The 25,588-nt window shown below is 39.7% G+C and overlaps 1 protein-coding gene across 2 annotated transcripts in view; it reads left to right on the forward strand.

The window, feature by feature from the left end:
* The window catches only part of TRPC7 (transient receptor potential cation channel subfamily C member 7), a gene marked incomplete at both ends in the record, with an annotated part of 61,197 nt that extends 38,861 nt beyond the window's left edge, over positions 1-22,336 (forward strand). Inside the window, 8 exons of one of the 2 annotated variants that reach the window (XM_084295381.1) lie at positions 2,814-3,047; positions 4,944-5,208; positions 11,510-11,705; positions 14,410-14,631; positions 17,460-17,540; positions 19,576-19,629; positions 21,388-21,463; positions 22,194-22,336. In XM_084295381.1, the coding sequence (XP_084151507.1) occupies positions 2,814-3,047; positions 4,944-5,208; positions 11,510-11,705; positions 14,410-14,631; positions 17,460-17,540; positions 19,576-19,629; positions 21,388-21,463; positions 22,194-22,336 (1,271 nt within the window). The remainder of the gene's footprint in view (positions 1-2,813; positions 3,048-4,943; positions 5,209-11,509; positions 11,706-14,409; positions 14,632-17,459; positions 17,541-19,575; positions 19,630-21,387; positions 21,464-22,193) is intronic. The other variant, XM_084295382.1, reaches the window with a different exon arrangement.
* Positions 22,337-25,588: the final 3,252 nt, after the last annotated feature.

Raw genomic sequence — 25,588 nt, forward strand, 5'->3', positions numbered from 1 at the left:
TTGCCCCTTGGTCCATCGCCTTGCAGTGCTGGGCACAGCAATTTAGATTTATGCACCTGCAGCTCGTCATCCCTTGGCTACCTTTCTCCCCTTGCATCCCAGTTTTCACATTTCTTCTGTGAGGAAGGCTGGGATTTTCTGCGTGAGTGATAGGCTCAAAATGTTCACTGAAAGCAGAGAGATTTCATTTTGAGAGACAAATTCCCTGTTGCAAAAGCAGCAGAGGAAGCAGTTAAGCTCTGGGTGGACGCAATCTGAGCACCACTGCCTCTGCTAATCCTACAGCCTTTGGCAGATTGAGAAGGGCTCAAAGTAGGTTCTCCAACACCGGCTGCTCATGATTTATGTATCAGGCCAGTGGACATAAAAATCTGACAAACTGTTCCTCTTTGTGCACAGGTGGTGAACAGCACTTCTTGCATGCTTCCATTTTTCTCCTAGACAGGCTGTGCCAGTAACTTGACTCTCCCCTGCTGACACCAGAAGAGCTCGTCAAGGTGACATTTCCAGTTATCCTCACTGTGGGATAGCAGGCACGAGAGACATCCAGAAACTGGAGAGCAGAAGTTGCTCATATCACCTCTCTGTGCATCAAAGTCAGGGAAACAACCTCTCCCAGAGCTATCAAGGGGCCTCAGAAACACCATTACTGAGGTGCCAGCACACCCTGCAAAGTCTGCTTTACCCAGCTGCCTGCCCTTATCTCTGTTCTCATGTCTCATCTTATGGCTGATCCCCTGATTTTTAGCAGCTTTCTCTCTCCTCAATATTTTTATTTTAGAAGCTTTGAATTACTCCTCCACAGTGTATATACAGTTACCCAGCAGCACTGACCACATAATCACTGTAACTTATCTACTTGTCCTGAATAGACATTTTTCCATATGTATGGATAAAAAATGACTGTCACGTAGTTGGCAGAAAGAATGATGTAAATTATAGGCCAATAGTGTGATACTTTCACAGAGTGATTCTAATTTTAGTCAGTCTACTCAATTTTAGACACGTCTTACTTCATTAACGTGTGACTTAGGTATATTAAGTGACCGAGATTAGAAATAAATTTGGGTTGGAGAGTTAATATTTAAACCAGGAAAGACATTTATGGGCATTAGTGAAGAAGTGCTGTGTTTGGCAATGACGTGCAAGTAATATCTCCTGAAGTACTTTGGTACTTTTTATACTGTGTGCACACGTAATGTGCAGCCTAATGTTTCACAGCTATCACTTCTGGGACTTTTTTTTTTTTTAAGATAGAAATGTGTTTCTTTAATATTTCATCCTCACTCCAGGACAGTTCCTGAGAAACCAATTCTTTCACCTTCTGCCTTAGGCTATTTATTATTAAATCTCATCGTGGTGAGTGATGGCTGGGGATGAAGTTCTTGCTTTTACTCAGCTGTGCACCTGTGGACACGAGCAGAAGAGCTGTGAGGCTCCTCTCTGCCCTCCCCCTGCTCACCACTCAGCAGACCACAGGCTTTCTCTCAAGACAGACATATAGGAACTGTAATCTATATCACGGCACAGCTCCTGAAATCTGCCTGGAGATCCCAGGGCTCCTAGGTCACGGGCTAGCAGTGCCTTAGAAAGCTAGTTTAGTTTTCCTTTGCCTTTCAAAGCTTTCCCAGGGCACAGGGAACATGCTGCTGCTCTGCATTCCTCCAGCCTCCGGCTAGATTCACACTGTCTTGTTTCCTTCCCTATAACCAACCTCTGGCTGTGCCCCGTGGGACACCGTGTGCTTCCAGAGTCTCTGAAGTAGCCAAGCAAATGCATTTACACACCACACCATGAGAGCTTCCAGCAAAGAAGAGTTCATATAAAGGACAAGGTTGCAGGAGGCCGCATGGCAATTGGCAGGCCCTGCTCCTGCTTGATTAAAAGTGAATTTTGCAGCTGCCATGGAAACAGGATTGGAGGAAATATTTATAATTATCAGTGGGTAAATTACTGTGACATTTTATCCAGTCAGAAGCAAGATTTTGGCCCCAGATCGTTGCTGTGACTGAGAGTCAGGCAAACTGGTGAATCTGACCTGAATCATTTAGCTCCAGTTTGCCCAGTGAATTTGCCTGTCCTCCCTAGTACTACCCAGTAGAAGACAGATGTCAAAATATATGAATTTTCTGGCTTTGGCATTTGGATTTATCTGTAACTTTATCATTAGGAGGGTTCTAAGTTCAGGTTAAACTCAAGATATTTGAAGTGGTAAAGCTGACTTTAGTGTTTGGAAATTCATTATTAATTAATAGATAAAACTTCATGAAAAGTTCTGCAGTGGCAGAACTTCTGGCTTCTCTTTTCTCTGATCAGGTGGTATTTCCTGCTAGATCAGGGTTCCATTCACAAAGCTATTTCCATTTTCAAAATGGACTCACCCTCTAGGTTAGGAGAGAAGAAAAGCTCTTGCAGAGCAAGCAACACCACCTTCAGTGGCCCAATTTAGCATGAAGATTTTAGAGGGAAGAGAGGAAATCTATGTTTTTTTCCAAGTAGATCAGCTGTAGTTGCCTTCAGTATTTGAAAACCATGCTTTCACTGACAACATCAGAAACTTATTTTAGTTTTTAATAATATAGTGAAATTTTAGCCTCACATGCTTAAAAGATTATTATTTTTATTTATTTATTATTTTTTTAAGGTGACATATGAAGCATTATCTTGAGAGATTCAGTTTAACTGTAGATTTTTATTTATTTATTTATTTTTGCTTTGGTCTTAGAAGCCACCAGTAGCCAGGCAATGGGCTGTCTGAATCCAAAAAGTACCTTCTGTTTATGTTGGTTAAACACGCTCTGGCCTTTCCACAGGCATGATATGGTCAGAGTGTAAGGAGATTTGGGAAGAAGGTCCACGAGAATATGTGTTGCATCTCTGGAACCTGCTGGACTTTGGGATGCTGTCCATCTTCGTGGCATCATTCACTGCCAGGTTCATGGCTTTTCTCAAAGCCACTGAAGCACAACAGTACGTAGATCAGTACGTTCAAGACGATGACCTCAATAATGTCACCCTTCCCCCTGAAGTTGCTTACTTTACTTATGGTAAGATGCTTTTTGCTATCTAATGCTTCCTGTTCTTTCAGGCTTGTGTGTGGAACTGATGAAATCAGTTTTTGTGGTATTTATAAAGGTTATTTTCAAATTAAGATAAATTATTCTTCTGAGATTTGCCTATTCCAGCTATCTTCATAAACAGCCCAAGGGAATCAAGAACTGAACCTCATTGAGTCTCTTATAAGGCTAAGTCAATCACATCTTTGCAAAATAGCTTGAGCAACAAATTATCAGGAACTGTGAGTGAGCAGGATATAATTTAAATTAAAGACGAATGAACCTGCTCCATTTTCCAAATGCAACAGAGGGGACATGAAAAAAAAAAAAAAAAAAAAAAAAAGTAAATAAGATCTGGAGCTGCATTTCCAACTGGTGGTGTGCTATGCATCTCTGCTAAAACCAATACCTGTGTAATAGACACAGAAACACAAAGTACACCTAGAAGCTGCTTCTTCTAGAGAAAATCTCTATTTTGGAGATCCCATATCATCTGTAAGTTCTAACATTTGAAAATGCAAGCAATAGTATAGCCTTGACATTATTTTTGATGGCTGAAATGGTTCTTTGATATTCACAAATGAATAGAGCTTTGTGCCTTATCTGTAGGGGCTGGACTCAATGCACAACTCTGCAAGCATGAGATGCAACCCTGGGCAAAATCTGTGGGGACTTTGTTCATGGAAGGCTGCAGGATCTAGAGATCTGGGCACAGAGGAAAACCCTTAGCTCCCTAGGTTTGCAAGACAATGTTCTAGAAATGTGCTTGGGGATGGAAAAGCAGATCTAGGCTGTCAGATTTCACCCATTGTAGGCTTGCACCATGCAGCACCAGAGACATGCCCTGACCCAACACCAGGGTGCACAGCCACAGGTTTGCTGATGGGATGAGCTGGCACTGGCTCATCCTCCTGCTTGGTGTGGTCCCCCTGCAGGTAAGCATCCCTTTCCCTGCCTGGGCAAGCAAGAGGCTTCTGAACTTACACTGTGGTTTGCCTCTCTCTGGTTTGCTGCTGACCCATTTAAAGTCAGTTCATGCTACAGAGATGCAAAAGGTCTAGAACAGAATGTCACAACCAAGTTCTGTGAATTCCTCCATCTGCTTCTTGTCCTTGGGTTCAGATTACTGAAAATAATGCCTGAGTTTACTGCTGTGTCCTTAAAGATGCCCTATGTTTTAGCTCTGAGTCAATATTTTTGTTGAGTTGCTCAGCTGGTGCAATGACACTTATAAGCTACATTAGTATAAATTTTCACATTTTCAGTAGATTAAACAAATGATGCATATCTGGTATCAACAAGAAGATTTTCAAAGTAGAAATATTAGAATGACTACATTGCCAGAATTGGTTTTAATTTAAAGATAACACAAAGATAATACACTTGATGGCTATATCTGCTTTATCTGAACAAATCCAAGCCTCCTTGCATAATGGTAGGGAGAGAAGTCTCAGCCTCCCTAATGTTTTCTTATATTCCTTATACTGACACAGTGCCGTGTATCCAAAGCTATGGCCGAGCTCCACTGTGTTGTAGTTTTGGTTTTCCATCTCAAGGGCTTCAGCTGGAAAAGGGACAGCACAGTTGTTGTTCAACTAGGATACTGAAAATACCGAATTTGTTTAAACCCATGTTATTTATTTGCTGTGTGACTTTGGTAAATCCCAGTGACTTTTTCATTTCTCATCTTTTCCATGTGAAAAATACAACTATATCTTACCAATCCTTGTAAAGCCTGCTTAGGACTTCAATAACCAGTTGCTTCCAACCTTATTTTTTTTCACCTGGCCAAAACCAAGATTCTGCCTTCAAAAGGAGTCATTTGTCATCATAACTTCTATCTGCCTCTTTTCATTACTAATACCTAATGTACGTGTATTGTTTTAGCCAGGAACAAGTGGCTTCCCTCGGATCCTCAGATCATTTCAGAAGGACTGTATGCAATAGCTGTGGTACTCAGCTTCTCCCGCATTGCTTACATTCTTCCAGCCAACGAAAGCTTCGGCCCCCTGCAGATCTCTCTGGGGAGGACTGTGAAGGATATCTTCAAGTTCATGGTCATCTTCATCATGGTGTTCCTGGCCTTCATGATTGGAATGTTCAACCTTTACTCTTACTACCTTGGTGCGAAATACAACCCAGCGTTTACAACGTGAGTACCTAAGAAAAAGTGGCTGCTCTTGCAGGGCTCAGTCCGTCCTGGTCCGTTGCTGCTGCTAAGTCTGCTCAGATAGCCAGGGTGCTGCCAAACACTCTTCTGCTGGTAGTTCTGTAAAGACCATGTAAGGTGCTCGGCTGAAAACAGAGAAGTGTCTGTATAGCAGGTGATTCTGTGTGCAAACATAAGTCCATCTCCTAAACATGCTTAAACATATCTTTGTGTTCTTATTCCTCTTTCTGTGAGCCCAACAATTTTAATTCTCCCTTCATCATCATCTGCTCCCTTCCTATTTCTGCCAGGGCTGCCCACATTCCTTTTTGGCCCTGATTCTTTAGGTTCAATCATCTTTCTGTCCAACCAACACACTCATTCAATTCTATTCTCTCCTCCACAAAAAGAAAAAAGAAAAACAAACAAACAAACAAACTTTTAATCTCAACAAGATAAGAGCCCAAAACATACCTGCATGGCTCTGCAGAACTAGTGTTTTCAGGGTTAGAGCTTCCAAATGTACAAGATATTCCTAGGGTTACAAAGAAGGCTGGAAATGATACAACTAATGGGTTTTATACACCACCACCTCCCCTCCCTCTCCCCCCCCCCCCCCCCCCACAACACTTCTTATTTGTATAAGTACTTTATTTCCTTGGAAATAATTAATGGCATTTTATAAGAATTCTGCCATTTTGTAATTTTTCAGAGATTGTATGTTCTGCTCATTTGAGAGAGCTATCTAAAGTTTCTCTTCTAGCTGCGTGGGGAAGTCAGATACAGACTTTGGCTGGGAAACTCGTACCACAGCCTCCAGTCCTGGCAGCCAGCTCAAGGCCTGAGCTTGGGGAGATGGGTTAGTTCAGAAGTGTTTATTTCTGGAAATCAAAATAACAGATCAGGAAAACGTTCTGTGAGATGTTCAGGAAATTTTCAGTTTCTCTGCTTCTCTATTAATAGTGCAGGACGTCAGCCTCCCTCCTGTGTGCTGGCAACTTACTGCAATGCCACTATGGGAGGTTTCAGAGGTGGGAACATCCCAGTGATCTGCTGTATCTGCAGGAATGTCCCCTGTGCCCAGAGGAAAGCCTCCTCCCTTGCACCAGCAGAACACCGCAGCAGGCAGCTTTACATGCACACGAAATCACTGTGACTGCCCTGGGGACGCAGTGGGGACTTCCCTTCCCATATGCCAACCTGTGAGGGAGGAGGAAAGCTGGGTGTGATGTTTTCCCCTTGCTATGATCTGCCTTCAAGGCAACCGTGCCACACTGGAAATACCTGAGCTGCAGAGCAGGCAGCAGCTGGCATTTGATGTGTCATTTCTCTAACGTGTCACACAGCGAGCTGGGGGCTTAGCTTGTGACTCCTCTAGGAGAAATGACCTTTTCAGCATCATTTCTCCTGCAAGTGGCTGTTTCCTTCCAAATGCTCAGGAGCCAGTTTTACTGCCCTACTCTTTTGTGCAACATGTACTTTGTACCCTAATGTTTAAATTTTCTGATCGAGCCAAATATGCCTTCCGAACCTTTCTTGTAACCTCAGGATACATTTTAATGGAAGGATTTATGAGGCTAGACGCAATTACATTTATCTGTGCTTGGTAGTAAGGTAGAAGAAAATTGAGTGTGTGGGATGTGACTTGCTGCTTATTTGAAAAGGAGATGTCCTTGAAGCACGAGAGGTAATGAGAAGTTGAGTCGATACCATCCCTGGTTGCCTCAGTTATGGTCCTCAGTACAAGTCTCAGGCACATCACAGGAGCACAGCATTAACAAATTCCAGTCTCCAGTGCAATGGTGGTAACTGTCGGATTAACACATGTAACCCAAGTGGGTCTTCCAGGAATTACCGTCTTTTGATAGAAATAATGAGTAAACATTGACCAAAATGAGGACTAGAGATTGCTTAAATGCCAAGGGATGTCTGGGCTGGGGAGAGTCTTGTCAAAAGGTAGTGCTCTTCCTCATTAACTTCAGCCTTGTGATTACCTATCCTATCCTGGAGGGACTTCATTTTGTTATGAAGCAAATTTTCCATAAACATGAATTTTCCTTTTAAGAATTTGGAAAAGATTTAAAATAGACTTACTGGCTTCTGGTTACTTAAGCACACGGGAGGGTCAAATGATGATGAGTGAAAATAAAATTCTTTCATCATATGAAAAAAAGACTGTATATTAACATTCATCCTAAAAATCTTTCTCAGATATCTCATTCAACAAACTAGAAACCTTGAAATGTACAGTCCCAAACAATTTTAGTAAGCTATTAACAACATTTTGTTGGCAGACAGGCAGCTACCAATTCCAGCAACGTTTCCTCCTCTGTTTATCCTGAGCTGCCTGTGGGTCTTACTGAATGCTGTGGTCTCCTTCTGCCATTAACTTGTTTGTGAAAAGATTTCACTATTAGAGTAGAATAAATAACTCAAATATTGTCAAAATTCACTGAGGCAAAGCGTAATGCGTACTTTGCTGTACTCGTAATGACTCTGTGACTTCAGTGACTTCACTGAATACATTTCTTGGCAGACACGGTGAGAATTCTTATGAGGATAGGTGAAATTTTACAGAAAGCAAGTTTTGTACTAAAAAATTTGTCTATTTTAATATGGGTCCTGAATCAGATATCACTTGCCTAACCGGGACAGAAGAAGGCCCTCTGGATTTGCTCATTAATTAGATTGTGGCGGTTCCACAGTGAGCAGACAAAGAGCTACTCACTGAAATAATTTTGCATTGAACATTTGAGAAAACTGTGGCTTACCAGGACAGTAAGAAGGCAGAAGAAAAAAAAAGTGTCTAGATATCACTGAGAGGGAATTGCTTTCTTAGTTCTAATAATAATAATCCGTGAATGTTTGGTGTAATTTACCATGCTGTTGCACTTTCAAAATCATGTGCTGAGTTTTGCTTTTGATGCCTTCTACAGGGCAGTCATGTAGCACCCCAGTGGCCTCTGAACTATGTTATCATGCACTTTCTGTCATTTCTAAGATCTTAATGTTCTTGACGCAAAGGAAATAAAAACGTGGTGTACTTTACTTCACACTGTTAAATACAGAGATTATTTAGCTAACCATAGTATACTTTGAAAAAATTTTGAAGTTCTTCATTGCTGAACAGTAGACAATTTTCATGACTCTTGCAGCCGACCCTAGTGATGTTTATCTGTTTATTGTATGCTGTGTACAGAACACAGCTCTCAAAACAGCCTGTAATTAAGAACATGCTATGCAAACAAAATTGAAATGGAGGCAAGACTGATTGTGTTCATCTTGCTTTCTGCATCACAAATCAGGCTGAAGGCTACAGCACAAGGTTTTCTGTCTGCTTCTCCCCGAAGGGAAGTGTGACTCACTGTTCAGTGCCAATGTTACTTAGAAGCTTGAAGGCTTTTTTCTTCTCACTCTCCTTTGTCAAAATGTGATATTTTTTGCAGATTGTATTACCTCCATTGCTTTTCTGGCAGTGTTAAAGCTTTACCAATCAATTTAAGGAATAACTTAATCTAAAAGGATGCTTTAAGCTTTCTTAAAGAGGAGGACACAAGACTGACATGAAATTATGGCCTCGCTGCTATCTTTTTCGATGAACAGCACACTGCTGTTTACAGAAGCAAGGAAAACTTGCAACTAGGTGATCACCTCTGGTCTGTATTCTTCCTCTACGCAAAATCTGTGTTTAATTTCCACAGGACTATGTCTGTTGAAACAAAAATCCCTTTGCTCTTTCCTCACTGCCATAGCTGGCCCTGACCACAGTAGTGAGAGCACAGCATACCCAACTCAGCAAGGAGCATCAGTCAATCTGCCACTGCCAGCTCCTCCTGCTGTCAGGAGTTGTCAGCCTGGGCAGGACTCCTGACCTCCTTTGTTCCTTCATTTGTCTGCTTCTAGGAAGGATAACCCCTCCCGATGTTGCAGGAGGGGGGTAAATTGCTTAGTTGGCAATGATGAGACACATCAACATCTTGGAAACTTCAGGAACTTGGCTCCAGACATCCTTGTCTCGTGTTTCAGTGAGACATTCTCAAAAAGGAGAAGAAAAAAAGGTTCCCTGTAACCTCTGCCAAACCTCCTGCAATTTGACAGTAGAGTAAAAGGGAGAGAGAAAGCCACCCAGCCTTTCCAGAGGGTAGGGATGAACTAGTACAAGGTCTCCTTAGAAATATTTTTCCCCACGACTGGGAGAGCTGTGTCTGTCTGTAGGCATTGCTGAGCAGTTTTGGGGTGCTGCAGACAGGTTCACCTCTCTCAGCACCTCCCACTACTGTGGGCACTATTCCCACACATGGCACTGGGAATAAGGACTGTGGACATTTGCAGAGGAGCATGGTGGCTGTGCTGGAGCCGATGCTTGCCTGGGGCAGTCAGGGCCACATACAGGCAGTAATTAACTTTTCAAGGAGAACCTGGCACCACTCCAGAGCAAAGGTTAATGCCTGAGCTGCAGAGAAGGAGCAGAGATGGCGTGTTGTATTAAAACCCACCGGCAGGGTGGAAAACTAAGGGAACTTTTCCAAATTAAAAAAGGAAGGTTAATAGCAGGGTGCAGCTGGGATCAAGGCTACTGGTTATGTTTTTTTATTAGTTTGATAAGTGACTTGGATTATAGGTTTCAAAGCCAAAGGTTTTTGGTGTTGTACGCATTCTTTATCTAAAAATACAACATTTAATATAATAAGTGCAAACCAGATTGCTACTATAAAAGTGAAGGGTCTCTAACACAATAATGTCAGCTGCCCTTTCCTGCACTTGAGGGCAGGAGACAAATATATCTCTGCACAGTGTCCCAGCCTTATGAAAGCAGCAAGGAGTGAACACAACAGCACACTCTGAGTAACGTGGAGACTGAATAGAAAGCCACATTTTTAAATGATGTTGTGCAACATCTCTCTGACACATCGCTCAGGGTTATCCCCACACGTAAATGCAGTTTTACTGGCGGAGAATGGTACCTAATTATTTACTGCAGTCTTACTAATGCTACATGCAAATGGAAGTGGGAATGCCATGAGTTGTGATGAGACATAAGTACTAGTCTGCTGTGGCAGAAAGGAATTGCCCAGTGCTCTGCAGTAGCCTTTCAAAGGGTTGAAATTAATTTGTTTTGCTTGCATGTATAGTGTAATTGATACTGGAGTAGATGTAAAGCTTATTATTGCCTTAGGACGTGTTGTAGTTTGTGTCTATAATCTGTTTTAATAAACATGTAGCAAAATTAAGCTGCCATCTTTATATTAATAATAATAATTTAAAAGAAATCAAAATCATTTGTTAATGGCATTGTTTTCTCAGAAGACATTACCTCCTGGGAGGCCAGGGGAGAGCGGAGGTAATTGCTTGTTAATATTCTAAGGGTTATTCAGTAAAGGCATATTTGCTTCTAACTTAAAAGCTAAGCAAAGAGCTTCCAAAATGTACCAGTTTCCCTCCTTTTCCTCCTTCCTTCATTTCCATTTGTGGCTGCTCCCCCTCTGCAGGTTGTAGCTTTGGCTCCCTCCAGGTCTCCTTTTGCCCTGTAAATTCAGCTGCAGACTTCCCATCTCTTTGTCATCCCTTCCTTTTTTCCCATCCTTCAACTTTTTATTTTCATCTAGTTCCTACTTTCAAGCAAGGGTAACAATAAAATTAAAGTGCCTCTCTGTAACATCTTTTACTACTCCTTAATTTCAAAGTCTTTAGGAACTTAAATTTTTTACTACACATCTTTGGGCATCTGATTTGTTTACAACCTCAATGCAGGAAGAGAAGAAAATCAGACCAGGGGATGACTTTACTTGCACAGTGTGCTGGTTATGTTAATGCCACAAAACAGAACTTTTCACTGACTCCTTCTGGGTAAAAAGTCTCTTTTGCCCCAGAAATTGCATATGAGGCAGTCAACATAGGTTCCTTCTCCCCTTTCCTAGATAATCTCTGTCTATCTTCTCTGGATGAGAAATGAGTGACTGAGTAGAAGTACTGGGCCCTACACAAAATGTTTCAAACAGCAAGTGGCCCATGGAGAAGGAGTCCTTAATAGGGACTCAAAGGCCAAATGACAAGTAACACATCTGAGAAGAACAGATGGAGCAAACAAAGGGGCACTGTCACTTCAGAGTATTTATTAGAAATCATATATCTTTATCAGATCAGGAAATATGATCTGGCATGTCCCTGGGTGATAGATAATGGCTTGTAATAGCTGTGCCAAGGAATCATACTTATATTGGTGGATTACCACTTTTATTATTAGGGTTTGGCCAGTCCAACCTGGTGCCGACTCTATAAAGTGATCATTTGCTTTATTTTTTAGGGTAGAAGAAAGTTTTAAAACCTTATTCTGGTCAATATTTGGCTTATCTGAAGTGATATCTGTGGTGCTGAAGTACGATCATAAATTCATTGAGAATATTGGATACGTACTCTATGGAGTATATAACGTGACCATGGTGGTGGTGCTGCTTAATATGCTAATAGCCATGATCAACAACTCCTATCAGGAAATTGAGGTAAGATAAGAAACTGCATTACAAACTCAATGTACATAATTATTATTGATAATGAAAATGTGAAAAGAACAAGGAAGCTGCAGTTTATTCCATATGCATGATTAGAGGGTTGTTGAAACACAAATCCTACACTGTGCAAGAGTCAAGGCTGAGTCTGACCCCAAATTAGGGCTGAATTAATAATTAACAATGAATCATTCGTATAACAACTTCAACTTCCTTGTTTTTAATGACCATCTGTGAGCAAACCCAATTTCCTTTACATGTATTTAATGAAAGCAGTTTGTGGTATTTTTTACTCCCTGTGTTAATTATGATAATTTATCCATGTGTATTACCTTAGCTGTGCTGTTTGCTTAAGAAAGAGCAAAGAATATCTCATGTTTGCCTTTTTTTTGTTGTTTGTCAGTTTATTTTCTGTCTGCTCTGTAATGGTTAAACACAAAAGCCCACCTAGGTCTGAAACTCATGGATGCATATATAAAATTACATATTTTTCAAATACCAGGCACACAATCTTTATATATATGTAGGTGGAGGAGGAGTCCCTGGACCTACAAAACTTAATGGCATGAGCAAAAGGCAACATTGAAAGGATATGAATACAACCCTCAAGGAAGGTGTTTGCAGGTTTTACCCAGCTTTGTTCAGTAGTATTAATATTAGCAGGCTGGATTTGTTAAATGCTTTGGACATAAACAAATCCCTGCTCATGTAAATAGTGACAGATAAAAAAGATTAATATTTGGACAATGTTTATGCTGATTCACCTCTTTCTTTTGATTTGTTAAATATCAAGTTTCTGTAGTTGACTTTGTATTAATTATTTGTTCTAATCTTCCCTCAGAACCTAACACTGGAAAAGGCAGGAGTAAAAAACTTTTTCTCACTGTAATGTCTAATTCTTCCATGTACTGTAGTGCAAATATAGCTCTATCTTTTGTGCTGCAACTAAGCCTAAATGTCAGAGAGACCTTACATATGTTCTCTGCCCCAGAAGCTTTCCCATGTGCAGAAAGCAGTCATTTCCCCAAAGATTTCTAATCACATAAGATCAAGTGTTTCCTGAATCCTCTTCTACAGAAACAAGAGTTATTTCTGAAGGGGTCTCAGCCTATTAATGCGTATAGTAAGTAGAGATGCCCTTGCAAGTTTACTAAAGAAAAATCTTAAGAAATATCTTACTAGATAGACTATATTAATTTTCTAGTTTGAGCTATGTGATCACCAGTTTCCTAGAAAAAGGCCTTCCCATCCTTTTTGGCTGCTTGGAATTCTATAAAACTTTGTTAAAGAATATTATAACTATCAGCAAGTAAAACAAATGTGAGCTACTCATTCCAGATCCTCCTGCTTGAGAACTGGGAGAAACCTAGTAAATCTCATACTAATTCCTTTAAATCCTCAGCAACAGGGAGATTAAGGAAAAACAAAGTCATTCTACTGACGAGACAAAGTCCCTTTTGCCAATGTATTTTTCTGACAACAGCAATGTCAATAAAGATAGAGGATGTCAATTACTTAGGAATTAAATTCCATTACAGTCAGTGGGGACATGCATTACTGTTAGCTGCAGATATAAGGCCACATTTTTATGCTTTCCATTGAATATCACTCTTCAGCTACTTCTGTTTTTCTTCTGTTTATCCCTCAAGTATTAGTGCTTCCTGGCTACATTGCATTTATGGAAAGAAAAAAATTCTTCTGCCAGCCAGAAACCAGAACTATTTCCATCAGTATCTCTTTAGCAGAAAAGCATTAAAAATGTTAATAAGTGATTTCTACTGTAATTCAGCTTTAGGTTTTTGTGAGGTTCAACCCCAAAGAATGAGAAGGCCAAATAGCAGATGTGAATACTGCTCCATTGGCAGACATTTTTATATCTATGACAGAATTAAGCTCAATTGTGTTCTGCCAGTTTTTGACTGGGTTTCAGAGGTACGGGGTAATCACAGGTTATTAATTTTAGCATGACACAGATGTACATGAGTATGGGGAATTGGCGGACCCACACTTCTATTGATGCTGCTGGCCTCCACATAAGCCACGATGAAAACAGCTGTAGAGCAGCTGTATCTCCTCCGTTCCTTTGTCTGCTAGCTGGTCCTGATACTTGGGTCTGGCCATCCTCCTATATAAATGCCAAGCAGATCCATAAAGAGTGTGCTGACCTTGCCCTTGTACTTGGAAGTGATCCTGGTCCATCCCAACAATTCATAAAGGAGATTCACAGGCACAGTGAATGATTTTTTTTTCTCCACCTGCTTGAGTGGCAGAAGGTGAATGGCAGGTCTATTTATCTGGGGACATTATGATGGTGAAAGCAAATGGGACTAACGAGAAAATAAGCTGATGATAGAAGTCACGGACTTAGTCTCCTTTATGGGGGATTTTTTGGCCAATGCAGTGATAACGGTTACCTGGTAATTAGTATTGCAGTTAATCAGAGGCAGCCTTCATTGCTGTTCAGTCTAGCATTTGGAGAGCTTGTGCTCTTTGTTTATTCATTTATTTGGTCAAATTTTCCTTAGTTTGAGATCACCACAGAGAAGCCTAAGAAGACATGTTGTGTCAGGTATCTTGTTTTGGAAAAACAAGACTGATTCTAGTAATTTCTTACCTGTATGTTTGTCCTTATGATAGCTAAATTCTTTCCTATGTACTAATTATGTATTTGTGTGTTCTTTTCTCTTCCCTTCCCAAGGAGGACGCAGATGTGGAGTGGAAATTTGCACGTGCCAAGCTCTGGCTATCCTACTTTGACGAAGGAAGGACTTTACCTGCTCCTTTTAATCTAGTGCCAAGCCCTAAATCATTTTATTATCTCATACTGAGAATAAAAATGTGCCTCATAAAACTTTGCAAATCTAAGGCCAAAAACTGTGAAAATGATCTTGAGATGGGGATGCTGAATTCAAAACAACGGGTATGTTGCATCTTTACTTTTCACTTTCTTTGTGTAATGGATCCACACGTGCCAGAGCCCTTCAGGAGATGGTTGCATGGTTCACAGGTAGACCAGGGACAGAGCAACCTCTTACCCAGAATTGTCATTGCATGTTATTTGTATTGTATTAGCACCTAGAGGGTCCTCCCAGGCTCATTATACAAGGGCACCGTTTGGACACCAGTGAAAGAGCAACTCTTCTAAATGGAAGCACTTTGCAAAGCCAAATAAGCAAGGTCAAAGACCAAGGGAAAAAGCAGGTGCATAAATCAGATCCTAGATCTGGCTCCTAACATACTCAGCAGGCCTTTATGCCTCTTCAAAACATCCTCTGGCCTTTAAGTTATTTCCGAATTTTACTGCCATTACATTAATAGCATTTACTGCCATTCCAGGTTTGGGAACAAGTTTCCAAGTAGGGATTAATAACACCTCCTAAATACCTACAGCTGTAATTATCAAGTTCTCTACTTGCATCTGTCTAGTGATGCGTAGCTACTAATGGGCAGATCCTGCCTCTTCCATCTCGTTTTTTGGTCATTTAAAATAGAAATGTGCTTTGTAAGCGCCAGCTGCATGGTGGCATGCTTTTCCCATCAAAAGTGAGTGTCTGCATGATAAACCAAGAGAGCTGCAAGAATATGCTTAATGTCCAGACCCTTCCCAACAGAATTAGTTTTGTTCCTCCCCTGGGGAAATGCCAAAGAAATCAGAGAAAATGATGTTACCCATGGAAATTTTTATCCGCAATGTACAAAGCATGCCTGGGACAGAGTGTTCCTAGTGTATACATTTGTAACACACCCAAACCTACTCACAGGACAAATCCACCTGCAACATTTCTGCATTACACAGGAGAAGAAAAAGTCCAAAACATTCACTGGAACTCAGCTGCAGCTGCTTGGCTGCAGTCATCAAACTCAGTGGATTAAAAGATGTGAGGAGACAGCTTTGCTAATTTAATTTTCTCAGCTCAGGTTGGGTTTGAAACAAGAGAACAATACTGAGAATTGATTCCTGGGGGAAAAGAAAAGCCCTCCAAAATGTGTTGTCTCATTTCTTACGGTCACTGCATGTGAGAGGCTGGTGTGGCTCCTCAGCACATTGCTATTCTAACAACCTGCTTTCAGAAGTGAGCAGCCTACCCCCATTTTTAATCTTGCAGAAGTAAAGAAAGGGAACAAGTTACACCAGGAAAAAGAAAGAGAGCTTGGAGAAGGTTCTGCAGTTTGCCTTTGTGTAGCCTGCTTTGGGCTTTGTTTGGATCTCTAGGGTTTCCTTAGAGGAGCACACAGTCTGGCAGGATGATGACTCTTGGTGAGCCACCTGGCTCCAGGCAAAGCCCACACCTGGGACAAGATCAAGCTCATATATCACAGAATCACAGAATTTCTAGGTTGGAAGAGACCTCGAGATCATCGAGTCCAACCTCTGACCTAACACTAACAGTCCCCACTAAACCATATGAACCTAAGAGAACTGCATATGTATTGGGCCTGCTCCATGTTTTCATATAATTTAACTGAGTTCCTTATTTGTGAACAGTTTTTAAGTTAGACAACATGTGGCAGCATTTTAGTCCATAAACTCATTTAACACTAATGATTACTGAAGGACCCATTAGAACAGTAAATTCTTGAAATTAAAGAAATATTTTTTCCTCTATCTCAAATAATGATTTAGAAAGATAATATTTTCAAAACATTATTTTAATCAAACTACAAAATGTCTGCTTAGTCTGGATTTCTTCCGCTTCAGAGCATAAACCAAAGTAATACAATTTTCTCTAAGATTCTTCTTCCCCAAGCCATATAAGTGAAAGTGTCTGGCTTGTCCTTTCTTGTAGAATTCATGCAGAACTCACAGTTTCCATGGCTTTGACATAAGCAATGACAACTCCCAGTCATTTCTTGCTTGCCTGTTGATTTTTTTTTTCACAGATCATCTCTATATTACCATGGCACACCTGGTGAATGAGAAAGAACAACCAAACAAACAAAAACCAACAACAAAAAATAGAAACACCATTATTTCACAGGATCTCTGGGCCTGTCAGGGATGAAAAGCCCTTAACTAAGGCCTTCCCTGTACATACACTTGCATGCTGTCACAGGGGTTTTTGATACCCACCAGCTCCTTTGGGTCTACGATATGACTTAATTCCTTTGAGAAAATTTTTTTCTTTAGCACTTGGGCCAAAAAATTCATAGGTGAATAATAATGTCAAAGAAAACTGTTACAAATATTCTCTGTGCTGTAAAAACTCCTTAGAAGCTACTAGAGTGCAAAATTAATAGGTCCAATGTCATCTGATTTAAAAAATAAACTCTGTTTTAAAAAAGTATTTTTTCAGCTAAATGAGTAGCAAATTGTACTGTTGTAAAAGAACTGCTGAAAATCAATTCAGTTTCAGAATGTTTTCATAGGTGCATTGACTTGTTCTCTATAAACCTATTTATTTTTATTCTATTTTTTAAATTGTGTTCTACTTTGATAATCACTAATCCAAGATAAATATATTTTGTTTCTCTTAGCACCTTCTTGTCCAAATATTGAGCGAGCATGTCATTTTTGTCTAGACAATTTAGAATCTCTTTTTTTTTTTTTTTTTTTTCCTGTAATTTGTGTTTTTCAACCTTTTCTGTCTTTCAAAAGTTCACTTTTTTAGACCTGAATGTGCTGGCTTTTATCCTACCCATAGATCAAATCATTTCCTACTGTTTCTATAAGGCTCTGTTTACTTTGGGGCTGCCTGGGTATGAGAAGCTATCATTGATTTAATCTATCATGATGTTTTATAATTTCAGAAAGTTCGCTTTCAGTCTAGCACTCGAAACACAGAAAATTATTCGGGGAAGAATGCTTATAACAAGCCCACGAGATATCAGGTAATCACAGCATGAAAGCAAGAGCCAGGGAAGAGATCTGTCACTGAAGAGCTCTGCAGGGGTTGTATTCACTCTGGTCCAGCTGCTGCCAGCCTGTGATGAGCTGCACTGTGGCTTAGCACGGTCACAGGACTAGGCTGGGGCACCTCACATTCACAGTGCTCGGAGAAAAGCGCAGCGTATCATCCATGGCAATAGACATGGTGTTAATGTATGTCATGCTAATTAATTCCACTCAAGGGTGTATAATTTAATACAAGAGATATCATTCAAGCTTTAATCTCCCAGTCTTGCATTGTCAGCAATTCATTTTGTCATGACACCGTGTCACGTCTCCAGCCTTTTCATTATCATTTGCATGTGCTTTCTCTGGCAGTAACTTGTTCTGCAGAGCTAAACCTGCAATGTGGTATGGTTCAAACCCACCCGCGACTGTAGCAGTGGCACAGGGCACCTCAGCCGTTGCACGAACTAGCACAGCTCTCTGTCTCGGTTGGAGCATTCGTGCCAGCATAAATATTATTTCTTCTGCAAGCATGTAATAGGATAACACAATAAGCAGAAGTCAACCCATGGGATTTGATGAATCCTGAAAGAAATCTGATGGGAACTGTTATGTCTGAAGGAACTAACATTGAAGAGAGTTGAGAAAAATAATATTTTAATGGGGTGTGATGTGCAATGGCAATTCTAGGACTTGTTTGTCATGTACTGGTGTGGCATCCAGCACAGTGTGTTCCTAGTCTGTACAACATACCAGTAATAACATTTTCCTGGTCTTAAAAGTTGTCTAGGCTTTTGTGCCAAGATAGTAGGTGTCTCTAAGACACCTACTACAGTTAGAAACAGAATTCATTTGTTCTGGCGTCTGGAGTTAGTTGGCTTTACACCATCAAAGGCGAAGGGAAAAGAGATGATTGTCGCGCTCAAACTGGCACTTGAGTATTTCTGACATTTTTCTGTACATTCAGACCCACAGGTAACAGAAAGATGTGTCAGCCTCTGCTGGACTCATTCTCTTCCTGCACCTATTATTTCTAAATGAGAACACCTAATGTTTGTGGTAAATTAAGCCCTTACTTCCAAGGTTGAAAAAGCCAAAAGCAGCTGTGAAAAGTATTTGTGTTTTCAAAGAGAGAGATAACTACATGTTATTTTACTTTCCTAATGCTCCTACTAGGTTTCTCTTCAAATAATCTTAGAAAGTTTCCATTGCTGCAGAAAGAAATTGTCCAAATAATACAAGAAATGTGTAACAATCTTGATTATCTAAATACAAAGAAGAACAGACTTTGATACTCTGGCCAGCAAGCTTTCTTCTGCAACTGGGAAAACCTTTGAAGTAGTGGCTTAGCTCTGAACTGTTTTCTTTAGTGAAATTTATCAAGTGATGTATCTGCGTTTTGTGCACCTGATGTACATGTATGTACGTGCAATGCTCTTGAGGGATACCAAAAAAAGACAGCTTGGCATTCATTACCAAGAGTCTGTCTTGAAGTTTTATTCAGGATTTTCTTGCAGTAACCAGGTTTATTTTTCTAAGAGGTTATTTCATTTAGTGTAGCAATAAGGAACAGTACCAGGGAGAAGCAAGACTTGGAAGCCACAGGGGCAAAAATGAATTAATTTCCTAAACCTAATGGCAGAAATATCTATTCAGTGACTAAGTAGCGTCTTGTTAAAGATGGTCACATTTTTAATATTTTGTTTCTGTAGACAAATCTAAGTACATGGTGTATTTGATAAATTAGGCAGGCACCCGTAAACTTTTGGCTTTCATCACAGACAGCAGTTAATATGGTTAGTACATGTATTTGAGTAGTGGCTATCCACAGTACCAGCTATATGGAAACTGGAGTAGAAAGATGTTATCATATTGGTCCAGGTAATAATAGCATCCATTGTCTATGTTGATTCCTTGTTTTATTCTAAATTTCCTCTGTCATCTGTTCTGAAAAAAATAAAAATAAAAATTCTTTTTGGATCCAGAATTTCCCTACTTTCCCCAAACATTACTTCATTTATGTTTCCCCAGGTGGCAACCCTACCTCCCTCTGGATTCTACTACCTTGGCCATCTTCAACACACCGTACGTGCACTGTGCCTCATCTCTGTTGACTTAATTGACTCACCTGCTTAGCCAGATGCCTCTCTGAGACAAGGACAGAGAGTCCTAAACATCCCGCATTCCATGACTACATGACCTTTATATAAATGACTGGATCCTCCTTTGATATTCACATGCCTTTAGTACCATTATAATTCAGAGCTGGCTACTAAGAAAAAAGAGCAGGTGTATTCATAGAATCGTAGGCTGGTTTGCGTTGGCAGGGACCTCAAAGCCCATCCAGTTCCACTCCCTGCCCTGGGCAGGGACCTACCCCCAGCCCAGGCTGCCCAAGCCCCATCCAGCCTGGCCTTGGGTGCTGTCAGGGACAGGGCACCCACAGCTTCTCTGGGCAGCCTGTTCAGTGCCTCTCCACCATCATAATAAAGAATTTCTTCCTTATATCTAATATGATTTACTCTAATCTGATTCCTTAATTCATGTTCCATAATCTTTGCAGTGTTTTCAGTGATATTTAAGACAGTCCTAATTGCTCTGGGAATATATGAGCTCACACTGAGAGATGTTTTTCCTTTAATAACGTCCATCTAATCAAAAAAATAGAAAAATAAAATAAAAGATGTTTTCTATCTTTTTTCTATCTTTTCTTGGATGTTTGCTGAGGCCTCTGTTGTTTACAGAGCATGCAGAAAGCTTTGAGGGCACAGAAATCTTCATTGAACCTATCACTCTTTTGTCTCAAAGAATGCGATTTGAATACTACCTCTTTCTGGCAGTGGTTAAATCAAAATAGGAGAGTAAAAGGCTCTCCTATTATACTCTGCTTCAAGAAGCTGCTCCCAACATGACAGCATGTGCTGCTTTATCTGCCTGAGGACCTTCAAGTCTGAGTTGTGGTGTAATGTAAATATCTGATAACCAAATTTAGGTATATCTGTTGGGACATCTAAATCATCATCTCTGATAGAACAATGATTTCACATTTCTCATGCTGATGTCACTGGCAATGATGCAGGCCTTCAGCTGTAACCCACTGTGTAGCTCGACTGCCAAAGTTACTTTCCTTTTACAGAAATGTAACATGCATTTTTGGAACAATATCACATTGCAAGGTCGTATTCATAACCGTTTCCTACAATTTCCGTATTCTCTGTTCCATACTAACAGTCATCGCCCATGTTATAAATCCACATGGTGCTATTTTTACCCTGTGTATGTCCCTTAAAATCTGCCATTTTACTCTTGCCAAGCTCTCCATTTTTGTTCAAACTCTTTTTCTCTGTCCCTCATTGTCTGTTTTCTCTCCATAAGCCTGAATTCCGAAGCAGAGTCTTTCTGTTTAACCTTGGGTCAGATGTTCAGCTCATCGTCATGAGTGGCTTTGCTAACATTAATTATCCACTTAATCCTTCCAGTAAATTATATTTTATTGATACATTAAATAGCAACATGCTAAAAAATGATCTGGATCCCATTTCTTAAATTGCTACTGCATCATCTGTGTTTTCATCCTGTCCATTTGTGTGCATCCCACAAACACCCCAAAGTATCTTTATGTGTACTCATTATGCAATTGCTGTCAATCAACTATTTTAATACAGAGTTCATAATATAAAGTAGAGAATAAATGAAAAGTCAGTAATAAAATTCCCTTTGTTTCCTCTGAGGCCAGGCTTCATCCTTAGAGAAATCAGGCACTTGAATTGCTCATAATAAGTCTAGAATTAAGGAGGTGTGGATAAGCTCATGTTAAGATAAGTGTTTCTGTTCTCTTTTCAGAAAATAATGAAACGTCTGATTAAGCGGTATGTACTGAAGGCTCAGGTTGACCGAGAAAATGATGAAGTCAATGAAGGCAAGTGGATTTTTATTATTGCCACAAATTAGAGCGTGTAATGTTATTGCTACTGATACCTCCAGTAAGAGGATTTTGCTTTGTTAACACCCTCTGTGAAGAGAGAGCATGCTCAGGCTCACACAAAGGCGAACAATGGTGACTCTGAGCCACCTTAATGCTCTGAAATACTCAGCAGAACACGTGTATCGTAGGATCTGTCTACACTTAGTCCTGCTCTGCCCCACACCTCTACCTATCCTTGCTTTACAACATCCAGGGTACAGCCAATACCTGGCCTTTTCTTGAGGTCTAAATACAGCAGTTTCTGACTGTGCTGCCTACACTTGTAACTAGCCCACAGACATTTTGGAACTGGATAAAGATGTGCACTGCCATGGTGTCATATAGGAATTTTAAGTAGATGGAAAAGAAACTCCTCGCAATACCTTCTCTCTGCTACCCTTCTGTAAATGTCCAGTATGGATGGGGATCTGTACATGGAGAGGGAACAGACTTTAGAAGAAAGATGAACTTTCCATACACACTTGCTATTGCAGTTGGTACCACTGCTGCAAGTATGGGTTATTTACTGTAAAGCCAAATATAAAGGGCATGAACCCAGCAACATCATATAGAGTGTCACACACACTGTTGACCAAGCACACTTAAATACTCTCTCATGTCTTAAAACCATAGGGATGACTCCTTTGATTCAATATTGCTAACAAGAATATTTTCCTCCCTTTAGGAGAACTTAAAGAGATTAAGCAAGATATTTCTAGTCTCCGATATGAACTCTTGGAGGAAAAGTCACAAGCTACCAATGAGCTGGCAAGACTAATACAGCAGTTGAGTGACAAATTTGGGAAGAATTTAAATAAGGACATTTGATAGTGGACACAGAGAAAAACAACTGGTTTTCTAAACATTTTTCAGTCTCAACCAGCATCTTAGGAGGGCAAAAGCAGTGCAAAAGATGGGTGCCACACACTCAACTTTTGTGAACTAGCAAGTATTGGTAGGAGCACCTCACATTACTCCTGTGTTTGGTGAATTACCAGTTAAAACTTTTAAGACAAAGAAGTGACTTACTGGTAAAAATATATGCCCTTTGACATCAGAAACAAATGCACCATAGGGAAGGCACCTTTAGTTAAAAGCAAAAAAAAAAAAAAAAACAAAAACAAAAACATATCTTCACCCGCCTGAGTCCAGTGAAGGGACTGTGCTTGTTTATACCAACTCAGACTGAACTGATCAGAAGAGGGTGAAGTCTGAGAAAAACTGTGCCAAGCAAATGCTCCTTGCAAAATTTTTAAAAAATCCTAACTTTGGGTGTGTACTCTCCTTTTATGTTTACATGGGCATCCATGAAGATAACTTTGAACAGCACTGTGGTTAATGAAAAACAAATGAGAAATCATCTGCTGAAATGACCGAGGCCAAGTGTCTCAGGTGGAGGTCATCTACTTTTTAGGCTGAATGACAGAGTTGGAAAAATAAACAAAGCTTGTTGGATAAAGCATCCTTTCATCCCTCTACTAGAACCTGATAAAGGGATTCCCAGCCAAAAATTCCTCTCTGCCTTTTCCAGCTATATTATCTAACCCACTAATGGATATGGTCTCTTCGTACACACCTAGCCTCTCTTTTATCCTCAGATGATCCCAGCTTCAACAACAGTGTGCTGACATATTCAGAGTGATATGAAACTCACTTCCCAGTAATATTCACAGCAGAAATAATATATATTGTGCTAATGTGTTCAGTACAAGGAAGAGCATTAATCCAACAGCAACACAACTCTGCTCTACTTATGGATTTCAGAGGTCAGCAAGCCATAGAGTGAGATAAATCATAAAGAACATACCCAGTAGTTTCAAACATTTAAAACAATATGAAAAGGCTTCAATTCCACCAAGGACAATGTGAAAATAATAATAATAATAATTAAAAGAAAAAGGAAAAAAAAAAAAAAAAAAAAAGAGAGAGAAAAAAAAATCGTCGGAGCAATGATTGTCTTGAGTTATGAGTTTGGCTCTTTCAGAGGACCAGGATGGAATTAAAACTGCTTTAAAGGCTGCAGTAATACAAATAATCAGACTGCATTTTTATGAATGGTAAAAATAAGTCGATGCAAAGCAACTACAGACTTCGATTGCTTGGGTTTTTACATTTAGCTACGTGATTTCAACTATTTAAAGCACACCTTACTACTTGGGAACCACTGAACGGACCTGTTTGTTTACAAGATACACCTATAAGATGACCATTGCATTTAGATATCAGCTAAGAAAAACAAGCAGAACCAGAAGGTGACCTGTGATCAGTTCTTAAGTGCCAGATGAGAACACAGATAGCCTAATAGAATAATAGTTATATTTGTATAAAAACATTAAAAAACAAAACAAAATGAAAAGTGTACTGTAAGTAGATCTGTTTAGAGAAAAAGCAAAATACTGTATTTTTACCTTTAATAAGATTATCTTGTATACTGTAATATTTTTACCTAAAAATGGGAAAAAATAAAATTACCTCATAATATTTTGTTGTACACTGGGTGAAATATTTGCCTGATCATTTGAATATCCAATACATGGACATTTTATTGTTTTAATGTGATGGGTGAACAACAAAACTGTTGTATGAAGCAATTTTGTCATAGATTTTCTGAAGCCTGAAGTAGTCAAAAACAAAATTTTAACTAAAATACATTTCAAGGGAATAAACTAGGGAATCAGAAGTTCTGCAACCAACTATATTCTCCAAAAGTGACTCTGTATTTGTGGTACTTAATTTGAAATTATTCTTTACTTATTAACACATTTGCAAAATTTTGTTCTAAGAACGGAAATTCAGTTCAGGTGGCTACACACATATATTGATGGTGCTGAGTGTGCAATCAAAAATTAAATAAGTAACATTTTTGCAGTGACTTTTAGCTGAGAATATAGCTGAAACTGCATTTGCCTCTGCGTTACCCCATCTGTATGAAAGGTACTTTCCAATGTTGCAGCACAGAATAGCATTTCCCAGAGCCGTGGCTGGAAATGTGGTAAATCTGTTACTTTTGCATGGTAGCTCTTACAATGTAGTGTCAGTATGATACATTTAGATGACAGCATTCATAAGCAAGTATTAAATGCCAGTGCAAGACAGTCACTGCATATAATAATATTTGCAGGAATAGTAACTCACTGGCCTGTCTTTCCTTACCTAAATCAGAAAATGGTGCTGATTTCAAATATTATTCTTTCCCCAGAAGAAGAAAGAATATCTTCCCTGGTAATTTTTTCTCCCTTCCAACCACTGTACAGAACTCATTTCAGTTTTGGAAAACCAGCTCTGTTGCGTCAGCCTTGTCTTCAAGATTTGTCTCATTACAGCTCTACACCTGGCTCTTGATCAAAGCATTACTTTACCCTTCCCATTCAGTGTTTTAACATTTCCTAGGAATGTAAGCAGAATTCTTCAATGTAGAGCAAATAATAACCATAATTTGCATTTCTCATTGTACTGCATGCAAAATCACATGAAAAAGGTAAGTGGAAATGCAGTGAGACATTTACTCTTTGCATATTTAGATGTAACTCAACAAAAGGTCTGTCCTAACATCCAGCAACGCCAACAGGAACATTATTCTGCTGCCCAATATTGCAGTCAGTGCACATTCTGGTCACACATACTGTGAAGAGCTTTGCTGAATTACATGAGCCTAAGCAGAAGCACGGCCATGCCCCACCAGCTACCACCTGCTGCCCTGGTACCATCAGTATAAGTCCTGCCACAGCGTGTCACCATGCTGCTCTGCATGCAGAAATATATCTATGAAAGAGCATAATATTTTCTAGAACTTCAAAAGAAGACTAAAAGATATACAGGAAAAATACAGTTTAAAAAATATGCTTCTTCCCTTTTTACATTTACATTCCATGAATTATCAAGGCACAGAGCTTTCTTATATAAATATTCATGACAAGCAAAATCTCACTTCTTCAGAGCACTTTTCTCATCTGGTCCCAGAAACACACACAAGGAAGCTGCACACTATATATTAATGTGCTATCAGCAGAAATTATGTTAAATTCACTGCATAGTTTATTCTCCAAGCTCTGTTTACAATAAATTAAAGTTAAGAAGCCT

This window comes from Netta rufina, assembly GCF_964035555.1.
Source record: "Netta rufina genome assembly, chromosome: 14".
In the NCBI taxonomy this organism is placed as follows: Eukaryota; Metazoa; Chordata; class Aves; order Anseriformes; family Anatidae; genus Netta; species Netta rufina.